This window comes from Suricata suricatta, chromosome 10 (assembly GCF_006229205.1).
Source record: "Suricata suricatta isolate VVHF042 chromosome 10, meerkat_22Aug2017_6uvM2_HiC, whole genome shotgun sequence".
Taxonomy (NCBI): domain Eukaryota; kingdom Metazoa; phylum Chordata; class Mammalia; order Carnivora; family Herpestidae; genus Suricata; species Suricata suricatta.
Genome location: NC_043709.1, coordinates 57,751,288 through 57,763,579, shown reverse-complemented (window position 1 = coordinate 57,763,579; position 12,292 = coordinate 57,751,288). Strand labels below are relative to the sequence as shown.

At 37.3% G+C, this 12,292-nt stretch overlaps 1 protein-coding gene and 1 pseudogene across 1 annotated transcript; one reads left to right on the top strand and one right to left on the bottom strand.

Moving 5' to 3' along the window:
- Positions 1–4,055: 4,055 nt before the first annotated feature.
- LOC115305166 lies at positions 4,056–4,855 on the bottom strand (annotated as a pseudogene).
- Positions 4,856–7,471: 2,616 nt separating this feature from the next.
- LOC115305165 (olfactory receptor 6C2-like) lies at positions 7,472–8,404 on the top strand. The gene has a single exon (XM_029955473.1). It carries the CDS (start codon positions 7,472–7,474, stop codon positions 8,402–8,404), a length of 933 nt encoding a protein of 310 aa, XP_029811333.1.
- The last annotated feature ends 3,888 nt before the right edge of the window (positions 8,405–12,292 follow it).

Genomic DNA, 12,292 nt, shown 5'->3' with positions numbered 1-12,292 from the left:
TACTCTGAAAAGAGTATTAGACTATATGTTAACAAACTAGAATTTAAATAAAAATTGAAAGAAAACTGAAAAACAAAGTAGGATCTGTGGGCAAGGGAGAAACCACACATAAGTGATAGCACCGCTTTCTGGAAAACAACAGGGACATTTCCAAAAGCCAGCCAGGTAGTTTTAAGTCCAGAGGAGACAAAAAAAGCTTAAGAATTTTGCCACACTCGGAAGTAAGAATTATGGTGCAGGTACATAAATACTAGTTTAGAGAGAAACCCAAATTAACAGGATCAATGGAAAAATACCCAATCTGAAGGCAACTAGTAAAGATTTGAGGAAGTATACTGTAAGAATGACTAGTATCAAAAAGAAAAGAAACAACAATGTTGATGAGGACGTGGAGAAAAAGGAACCCTCAAGCACTGTTGGTGAGAATGTAAATTAGCGCAGCCTCCTGGAAAACAGTGTGGAGAGTACTCAAAAAATGAGAACAAAAACTGCTGTATTACCCAGTAAATCACTGGACTTGGGATAAAATAGTGGATACTGAACACAACACACCCAAATCCTGCATTCTTGGTAAGGTGACTGACATCTTGGGTTTAGCAAGTTCTCTGCAAGTTTTGAGTATGAAATAGCAACAGTTTACTTATGAATTAACAGTGATTAATGAATATGTGAGTGAAAATGAGTTCTATTGTAATAGGACCCATGTGGACACCAGGATGGCTCAGCTGGTTGAATGTCTGACACTTGGTTTTGACTGAGGTCATGATGTCTCAGTAGCTGACTTAAAGCCCCATATAAAGCATTTGTGCTGATGGCATGGAGCTTGCTTGTGATTTCTCTCCCTATCTCTGCCACTCCCCAGCCTGTGCTGGCTCTTTCAATAAATAAATAAATACTACTTCTTAAAAAGGACCCCTAAATGAACTAACTATATAATTAATAAGATAAAATAAACGTTCATTCCCATAATCATTAAAATAAAGCATTTAAGAAATAATATCAAGATCACGTAGGGGCTCAGTTGGTTAAGTGTCTGACTTTTGGTCTCAGATCAGGTCAGATTCTCACGGGTTCAGGAAATGGAGTCCCGCATCGGACTCTGCCCTGAGAGTGTGGAGCTTGCTTGGGTCTCCCTCTTCCTCTGCCTTTTCCCTGCTCATACCCCCTCTTCCATTCTCAAAAGCAAAATAAAAATTTTTTTTAAAATAAGAACTAATAATCAGATGGGGAAGATTGGCTTGAGTAGATCGTATGAGTATGTCCTACAACAGAATTCATCAGATGACTCCCAGCATTTCAAGACGGTAAAAAGATTATGGCGAGAATCATTTCATCATCTGACTTTTTTTCTCCCCCGGATAATATTTTGATTACTTTCTTACCTCTGTGGACACTGCCCCAAGGTGCTGGTTAAGTTTTTTTCCTTGCTTTGTTTGTGTTGCCAAAGTTAATTTCACTTTAGATTCATTAGTGGTTTGAATAGTCAGCAAGGACCTTTTCATTTTTTCACTTAATTGCTCCCCATTCACTGGAGCAGACAAAAGCAATAAAGCACATGACATTTCTATTCATGAAAATTTATAGAGCAACCCACTTCTTTGCAGAGAGGCCATCTTCACTTCCACAACCAGGGACAGTTGTTAACATTTACCTGCCATTGTTTGTCCATTCTTTCAGTCACAGAATTCAGGAAAATACTATTTGACAGCTTCAGGACAGAAAGGAACTCCATCAGGTCCATTGTAGACTTGGTAATGGTAAGAGCAAACAGTGCTGTTTCCTATGCCACTGCATATTACCTTGCATTTGCAGGAGCTACTTCCTGGAAGAGTATGTGGGCTTCAAAGTATGCCAATGTAAATCAAAATTATAGCCACTAGTCCCAGTGTTTCTCAGACCCAAGAAGGAACTTTGGGTTCAATTTCCCAAAATATGATGGGGAACCGCCAGAAAGTAAGTATGAAATGTTTGTCGATTTTGTGCCTAAATATTGAAGAACTGGAATCGTAGAAGGTATATAAAAGCAGTCCCTGGATAAAGGCGGTGAATTTAGATATTTCTGCTAAGAAATCTGAGTACAAGCAGTACTTTCATGTTCAGAGAGGATCTGAAAAGTAACCTCTGGGCTAACCTTTTGTTCTATAGAACATAATGATGAATCTGCACATGATTCCTGAGCAGTGCTCTTGGAAAAGATCAGAGTTAAGGATAAACCAGCTACACACACAACTGGGGAGTGCGCTCACTGCTGTGCTATAATGAGACAGACCAAAATAAGGATACAAAATTATCTCTCCCATTTTCATAGATTCTTAGAACACAAGGTTAGGCATAACTTCAAAGGTGCAACCACACATCTAAAACATCCTGCTAAATGGTTAACTCATCCCTGACACATCCAGCCCATCTCTTGGGCTGCCGCAGGCCTAAAGGAACTCATCATAATTAATGTCATGTTAATTGGGTTAAACATCATTGTAAGATGGGGAGCCTGGATGTTCATTGTTGTTTTACTGGTGAGTTCAGTCAAATAACATACAAAAGTGTGAAATAATACATTTATTATTAATTTAAAACATTATAGGATCAGGGAAATGTAATGATGATTTTGTACTGAAATAACCATTTATGATAAAGTGTTGTACCCTCCACGTAAGAAAAATATCAATGAAACAATTATTAATTAGGATTATCTTGTCATGAAAAAATATTAAAAAATAATACACAAAATAATATGGCTCAAATCCCCAAGGCTTTGGAAAATAGAGATTCTCATTTACAAATGGTGGGGTTATACACAGGGACACAGTTTCGAAAGACTACTTTGGGAATAAGAATGGAAAGCATTTTATTCATTTTTTTTCACCAATTCTTAAATGGAAATTAATCTGATGAGGATAAAAAGATTTATATACATAACGGCCTGTAGAACATTATTATACAACAAATGGAAGCAACCTTAATGTTCAATATGAGAACTATTAGTTTAATAGTTAACTATTAATATGATGGGATATGACAAGCAAGTAAAATTCTATTGTGAAGAATGTTTCATGACACGAGGAAAATACGTAAGTGCTTTGAAAACAGTTGAATGCATAAAGTGAGGTTGAGAGAGGGAGCACCAAGAGTTATTTTTCAATATAACATAATTTTAATAAAATATAAGTAACTGCAAAACAGAATTATATATACAAACAGGCTGTAGATAAATACAAGGTATTAGTAGTGATGTACTGTGTGTGATGTCATTATAGGAGATTTTCCTTTCTTACACTTTCCTATTGGTTGTAGAGGAATACAGCAAATGAATATCTACTTGTTTTACTATGGAGGATTCAAAGAAGTAATGTTATTATCTTTAAAGAGACAGATAATAAATAACAACTCTCCGTAATTTCAATTATCTTGACATCCAGAAGTGAAAAAGTCATGGCCTAACACTTCAGTATTTATTATAATTTCTTTGTGCTGATCTTTTCCTATGAAAGCAGTCATCCAATGATGTGAAATTACTTACAAATCTCATTTCAGCCATTTCCATCAAATTGAAGACACGTTTTATGATATATAATAGTGTATAATCCAGTGACATTAACCGAGGGTATTGGCCAACATGAAGGCACTGAGGAAGGCAAGTAGAAGGAAATGGAGAAGAATATTAGAGGCACTAAGTGAAAAGACATGTGGCTGTTAGGAAACCTTCATGTCTTGGCGTAGGAAAGCAATTTCTCCTGAGCATGCATTATTTAATTGCTGCCACTCAGGCAAACCCTTTATCCCTTAAGCCTATCACACTGCAGCAACTCTCCTCATTGGAAAAAAAAATGATGCCTTCCCTTAGCACAGAGGGAAAAAACACTTAAGCTATTTTGTAGAGAATATCTTAAAGCAAACAAAAAATTCATTTTACAAAATAATTGGTGCCTCATAAAGAAATTTCATTCAAGGCATTTATTTACATATTTACATACTTATTTATTTTTATGGATCCATTATTTAATCAGGTTCTTTGCGAGACACTTAGAACACCAGTTCTTGAGCATAAACTCCATTCATGGGAGAAAAAGCTGAGGGACAGCTTTGATTTTTGGCAGAATTTGCAAGTCCCCAGCTTTCTGATCAACCTTGCGCTGCTCTGTGATCTCTTATTTCTGTTTCTCCGAGTAGGCGATCTCCCTTTCCTGGTGTCTGGGTTTAAGCAGCTTCTTCTTAAAGGAAGCATCAGTGAGGTGTTTGGGGATTTTCACACTGCTGATATCACTTTGGTGGAGGTGTCAATGAGAAATTTCTGGTGTGTTCTATGCAGAGGAACTCGATTGAGGGACAGAGGTCCAGTCACAAGTAACAAACCACTGCTCAGTTGCTTCAGAAAAACCACCCTCGTGCCCCTGTGGCGCCCAGTGAGGATGATCAGGATGGTCCCAGGCGTGATGCTAGCTCCCAGTTTCCTCACGTGCTGACTGAAAGGTTTTTTGTGGTGGCTCAGCTGCTTTGGAGGCACATCTTCAGTAGGGTAATACCTGGGCATCTTGCAGAGTTTAACCACTTGGGTATCACCATTCTTGTCACCACCGACTGGTTTTGTGCCGAAGCAAGAACATTCTCCCTTTTCTTTTCAATCCTGGATTTAGCTGCTGAATACTTCCTCTTGTATATGGCCTTCCTCGAATACATAACCGATCGGGAGTATCTGCCAATTCCTCTGACTAGCATGAGGTTTCACCAGGGGAGCTTCCCCTTCTTTGGCGTTTAAACTTGAGGTTTCCCTTCTTGACCTTGCCACCAGCATCAGCCTTCTTGCTTTGGGTTTCTTCTCCTTAGTATCTGGCTTCTCGACTTTTTTGCCCACCATCTTGCAAGATGGGAAAGAGAACTAAGATAGTGGTTTATTTTTTAATATTTATTTAGTTTTGAGAGAGTGAGAGAGAGAGAACATGAAAAAGGGAGGTGAGGAGAGAGAAGGGGACAGAGGATCTGAACCAGGCTTCCTGCTGACAGCACAGAGCTTGACGTGGGTCTTGAGCTCAGGAACTATGAGATCTTGACCTGAGCTGAACTCGGACACTTAATCAACTGAGCCGCCTAGGTGCCCCTCATTCTAGTCATATATTGAAGAAATGCAGATGCCCCAGGCGTACTGTTTGTGGCTAGGAAACATTTGAAAAACTAATATTTTAACTAATTTGTGATTATTAGCATTGATTTCCAAACCCTAAAGTTACAAATTCCCTAGAAACACTTAAACATTAATCCTGTTTGATCTGGATCAAATTCCAGCTCTGATACTTCTTAGAACAATATTGCCACATTTGCTAGGAAGAGTACAATAGGTAGGAAATTTGAGACTTGAAAAAGTACTGAACAGCTTCCTGGAAGGAGGTGACGATGGTTTCTTTGCTAGGATCCTCAAAAGAAGTAACACACAGAGTCAGTCTCATAGAGAAACCCAAAAGAATGGATTGTGATTTTTCAGCTTTTAAGAATATCCATACCAGATCAAGAAGATGTTACATGGCAATGAGAAAGAATGAAATCTGGCCATTTGTAGTAAGTTGGATGGAACTCGAGGGTGTCATGCTAAATCAAATAAGTCAGGCAGAGAAGGACAGATACCATATGTTTTCCTCATAAGTGTAAGAGGAGAAACTGAGCTGAGGACCATGGGGGAGAAGAAGAGGGGAAACTAGTTGAGGAAGGGGAGGGAGGTAAACCATGAGAGACCCTTGAATTTTGAAAACAATCTGAGGGCTGATGGTGGAGGGGGATAGATGAAGGGGAGTGATGGGCATGGAGGAAGGCACTTATCAGGATGAGCACTGGGTGTTACATGGAAACCAACTTGACAATAAACTATAAAAGAAAAAGAAAACAATATCCATATATAATAACCAGGTTTATTTATTCTCCATGTAATATTTATTATTTTTTTAATTTTTTTAAATGTTTTATTTATTTTTGATACAAAGAGAGACAGAGCATGAGAGGGAGAGGGGCAGAGAGAGAAGGAGACACAGAACCAGAAGCAGGCTCCAGGCTCTGAGCTAGCTGTCAGCACATAGCCCGACGCGGGGCTTGAACCCACAAACGTGAGATCTGACCTGAGCCAAAGTTGGAGGCCTAACCCACTGAGCCACCCAGACGCCCTCTCCATGTAATATTTAATCCATGTTAAATATGAGCATTGATAGGGGCAGCAATGATTAGTGATATTCCCAAAGTCAAAGTGAATCTTCAGAGAATGGATTCATGGTAAACAAGGCAACTTCTTACCCAAATGGTATTCCTCTATATCTGCCCAGCTAGGAGGATCTAGATTGTTATCTTATTAATAGAGATGCCAAGGGCCCTTGGGGGACATTTGGAAGCTGAAATATCTATACATAAACTACAGAACTCCAATATGGATTATGGAAACCTAAGGACAGAATCCTGTTCTCTAGGAAGGACATCAGAACATCCTACTTGTCAGTGTTCTGGGAATGCTTGGGAAGCATAGGATCCTTGACAACGGACAGAGGTTGATACAGGAATACAGAAAAGGAAATAAAACAGAGGCTGATCTAACCGATATAAGGGACAAACAATGACTCAAATAATTCAGACTGTATTAAAAGAAGAGCAAAGAAGATAGCCTGTGACAGTGTGGGACTCAAGAAATTTCATAGTAATTCCCCAGTTCAACTCACACAGTAAAGGCTTTTCTAAATGTTGGGGAGATTAAGGAATTTATTTAAAAGGGAAAAGTGTTGCAAAGCATGGAAACTAATACAACCAAGCATTGATGCTATTATATGATGATAGGGTATGAACATGATTTGCTGATATGCTGTCCTAACAAATGGGGAAATTAAATTTTTATACATATTTTTTCTATTTATTAATATTCATGGATGTCCTGCGCCATGATGGCTGCTCTAAACCCAGGGGACTGTGAAATTCTTGTGGTACTTTCTACCAACTTTAAAATTGGTCCTTGAGGTTCTTGGGTGGCTTAGTCGGTTAAGCATCTGACATCAGCTCCGGTTGTGATCTTACCATTTGTGACTTTAAGACCCACGTTGGGCTCTGTGCTGACAGCTGAGAGCCTGGAGCCTGCTTCAGATTCTGTGACTCCCTCACCCTCTGCTCCTCCCCTGCTCATGTCCTGTCTCCCTGTCTCTCTCAAAAATAAATAAACCTTAAAAAAATGTAACCTGGAATGGGAATGGGAAATGAAACTGCCAAGGGATCTATTCTACAAACCACATTCTCAAGACAAAGGTAAAGTAGAGTCCAGGGAATTGAGCATGGTGCCATAACTTTGACATCGGATTATTGACAATTAAACGTGCTTAAATGTACTTATACTGGCTTGCTGGGCTACATTTCCTCATTATACAGCTATTGAAATATTGTTTATATGTTCTATTCCTCAGATTCAAGGTTTCTGATTTATTAATACAAACTCATTATATATCTGAAAACAGTGATGAAAAATCATTCTGCAATAACATTCATTCTACTAGGATTGACAGATAACCCAGTACTACAGGTTATTCTCTCAGTATTTCTGTTTTTCACCTACATTTTCACTGTTGTTGGAAATCTAATCATTATCCTCCTCACTCTGGTTGACTCTCACCTCAAAACACCCATGTACTTTTTCCTTCGGAATTTTTCCATCTTAGAAATAATATTGACAACTGTCTGTGTTCCTCGATTCCTGTACAGCCTGACAATTGGAGACAAAATTGTTACCTATAACGCTTGCTTCATCCAATTATTTTTTGGCATCCTCACTGGAGCAACAGAATTTTTTCTTCTAACTGCCATGTGCTATGACCGCTACGTGGCCATCTGCAAGCCCCTGCACTACACAACCATCATGAATGAAAGAGTCTGCACCATTCTTGTCCTTTGCTGTTGGGTGAATGGGTTAATCGTCATACTCCCACCACTTAGCCTGGGACTTCAGCTAGATTTCTGTAACTCTAATCTCATTGACCATTTTGTCTGTGACGCATCTCCTCTTCTGAAAATTGTATGCTCAGACACTCAATTTATAGAGCAACTTGTTTTAATCATGGCTGTGCTGACCCTCATAGTCACACTAGTCTGTGTAATTATGTCCTACACATACATCATCAAGACGATTTTAAGACTCCCTGCAGCTCAGCAAAGAAACAAAGCTTTCTCCACGTGTTCATCCCACATGATCGTAGTCTCCATCACCTATGGAAGTTGCATCTTCATGTATGTCAAACCAGCAAAGGAAGGAGTAGCCAGTAATAAGGTGGTGGCATTGCTCAACACCTCGGTTATCCCGTTGATGAACCCTTTCATTTATACGCTACGGAATAAGCAAGTCAAACAAGCCCTCAAAGACTCGATTAAAAAGGTGGCATTCCTTTCAAAGGATTAGAAAATTAAAGTGATTTTTTAAATTAAGGAAATATATATCTAATGTCACTTCTCACTTTATTCTGATTCCAAAACTCTTATGACCTATTTCCAAAGATATTCCACAGGTTATTGTTGATATAAATTTGATGTCTTCAAATTCTTTTGGTATATATATTGCCTTTTTCTAGGTCATACTGTGCACCCAATCCCCTGGAATCTGTTTGAACTTGAGTCTGTTGTTGGATCCCAAACAATGAAATAATGTGGAAGGAGTCTTCAACAAGTTCAGTATTATCTTGCAAGAAAATTACTTCAAAAGAGGTCATTACATGTTTTTCAGACACGAAGAAATCAAACCCTTGAACAGCAAATTAAGTGTCTGCTTCTCTGGCACTTCAGTAAATCTACTAATGTGTGCCCTCTAGTAACCCCTGGAGATTGTGAATTCAATCTGCCTCAAAATTAATTCACTCACAAGATTGAACTGATCAGCATATACATGTAAGAAAATTACCTGACTGAGGTAAAAATTATCCAAAAGGATTGCATAAAACAATACTCTGAGCTCATATAAGAATGAAAATGGTTTCTCTTCACAGCAAAAAGAATTTAAAATCTCTTAATTTACTGCGTATTATTCAAAAAGATTTGCCTCAGTCTGAGGGGAAGAAATCAGCAGCCTAAACATTGCTCTGGTCCAGTCCATTGCTCTGGTCCAGTGGGCTAAACATGAACCTACCAAAATGAATAGAGCACCAGGAAAGATAACAACTTGGGTACACAGATTAACACAGAACCTGAAAGGGTAAAACTGTTTCCAAGTAATTTAAGTGATACCAGAACAAAGCTAAACAATGTTTACAAGGATACATCCAGCCTTCAAGAAGGTGAAAAATCATAATGCCTGGCAATATTAAAATTTGCCAGTCATGTAAAGAGGCAGAATAATGCAACTTATAAGGGGAACAATCAATACAAATAGATCCCAAATTGGCACAAGTGATACACTTAAATCAAAATACAGTTAAAACAGTAATCATAACTATACTTCATATACTGCAGAAGGTAGGAGAAATATGTTAGGTAAATATGTTAAGAAAAAATACAGGGCGCCTGAGCGCTCAGTCATTTAACCTCTGGCTTTAGCTCAGGACATGAACTCATGGTTGGAGAGTTCGAGTCCCGTATCAGGCTCTGTTCTGACAGCAGGTTAAGAGCCTGGAGCCTGTCATCGAATTCTGTGTCTCCCTCTCTCTCTGACCCTCCCCTCCTAAAGCTCTCTCTCTCTCTCTCTCTCTCTCTCTCTCTCTCTGGCTCTCTGTCTCTTAAAAATATATAAAACACTTTTAAAAAAAGAAAGAAAAATTACTAAAAAGATCCCAATCAAACTTATTCAGATGAAAATATACTTTGTAAGAAAAATTTAGATTATTATAAGAATATTGCAGGAAAAATAGTTAAAGAAACTGCAGTTAAAACTATACAAAGCATACAAAGAAAAAAAATTAAGACCATCAGGGACTGTGACACAAATTCAAGAGGACTGATAGACTGTATAATTAAAGGTTCCTTAGAAAAGGGGTAGAAGGACTCAAAAAGTATTTGAAGAAATGAATGAAAACATTTCAAAATACTGTAAACTTCAAAAAGTGGAAAATATAAATCCACTAATCAGACGTGCTCAGCAAAGCCCAACCACAGTAAACATGGAGGCACAACAATTTTTTAAATTACTTAAAAGCAAAGAATAAAATCTTATTACATAAAATAAAGAAAATAAAAGGATGACACCATACTTCTTGACGGAAACAATGCAAGACAGACAGACAACTGCAGAACATCTTTAAAGTAGGAGCGGAGTGACAACCTAGAATTCTATCCATCAAAAATACTTTTCAAAACTGAGGGTGAAAGAGACATTTCAGACATAAAAAAACCTAAAATGATACATTACCAGCACACCTGCTTCACAAGAAACATTAAAGTAAATCTCTCCAATAGAAATTGCTGCCAGATAGAAACATGAATCTACCAAAAGGAATAAAGGACACCAGGAAAGATCACAACTTGAGTAAACATGTGAGCTCTTTTCTTATTATTTAAAAAAATCAAAATTACAATTGAGACTTTAAAGCCAAAATAAAATATTTTATGGAGTGTTTTATCATTTTTTAAAGTTTATTTTTTCTAGACAGATCACAAGGGAGGAGGAGAAGAGAGAGAGGGACACACAGAATCTGAAGCAGGCTCCAGGCTCTGAGCTGTTAGCAAAGAGTCCAACATGGGACTTGAAGCCATAAACAATGAGATCATGACCTGAGCTAAAGTCAGTCACCCAACCAACTGAGCTACTCAGGCACCCCTATCATTTTGTTTTCTAACATTCATTTTTTTTAGTGTCATAAAATACACATAATATAAGATTCACCATTTTTACTATTTTTAAGTATACTGTTCATTGGCATTAGGAATATCCACATTATTGTAGAATCATCACCACCACCTATCTCCAGAACATTTTTTAAAAAGTTTTCTTTGTGTACAGTTTGACACACAGTGGTACATTAATTTCAGGTGTACAACACAGTGATTGACAAGTTGACATATTCTTCTATTCTCACCACAAGTACAGCTACCATCTATCACCATACAACTGTTATAATACCATTGACTATATTCCTTAGGTGTGCCTTTTATTCTCTTGAATTATTCATTCCATAACTTGAAGCCTGTATGTCCCACTCCCCTTCACCTATTTTTTCCATCTCTCCATCCCCTCCCATCTGCCAACCATCGGTTTGTTTTCTGTATTCATAGGTATGAGTCTACGTTTTGTTTCTTTATTCATTTGTTTTTAGGTTCCACATATGAGGAAATTCATATGTTATTTGTCTTTCTCAGTCTGACTTCTTTCCTTTAGCATAGTACCCTCTGGGTCCATCCATGTTTTTTCAAATGACATGGTCTCATACTTTTTTACAACTGTGTAATATTCTATTGTTTATATATACCATCTCTTCCTTATCCATTCAAATGTTGAGGGAGACTAAGGTTGTTTCAATATCTTAGCTATTGTAAACAATGTTGCAAGTTGCATACATTTTTTTGAATTAGTGTTTTCATTTTGTCTGAACAAACACTCAATAGTGAAAATTATCAGATCATATGGTGTTTCTAATCTTAATTTTTTTAAGAACCTCCATACTATTCTTCCACAGAGGCTGCACAAGTTGCATTCCAACCAACAGAATATGATTCCTTTTTTTACCACATCCTCATCCAAAAGTTGTCATTTCTTCTTTTCTTTTTTATTTTAGCCATTCTGACAGGTGTAAGGTAAGGTACCATTTCCTTGGAATTTTGATTACCATATTCTTGACTATTAATGATGTTGACCATGTTTTCATGTGTGAGTAGGACATCTGTACATCTTCTTTAAAAAAAAACTGTCAATTCAAGACTTCTGCACATTTTTAGCTGGATTGTGTGGGGGTTTTGGTATTCAGTTGTATAAGTTCTTTATATGTTTTGCATATATCAAATATATCATTTGCAAATATTTTCTCCCCATTCACTACAGGCTAATCACTCTGAGGAAGATAGATGCAGAATTTTTCAGTAAAATATTAGCAAATCATATTCAACAGTACATTAAAAGGATCATTTATCATGATCTAGTGGGATTTACTCTTGGGATGCAAGGATGGTTTAATATTCAAAAGTCAATCAACATGATATACCACATCAACAAAATGAAGGAAAAAATCATATGATCATCTCAATACATGCAGAAAAAGCATCTGACAAAATTCAACATCTGTTCATGATAAATAATCTCAACAAAATGTGTTTAGAAGTAACATACCTCAAAATAATAAAGTCTAGATATGATAAAAAACACATCTAA

What these genes read in the sequence shown, in the direction of transcription:
- LOC115305165 (XM_029955473.1), top strand. Translation starts at nt 7,472, where the DNA reads ATGAAAAATCATTCTGCAATAACATTCATTCTACTAGGATTGACAGAT.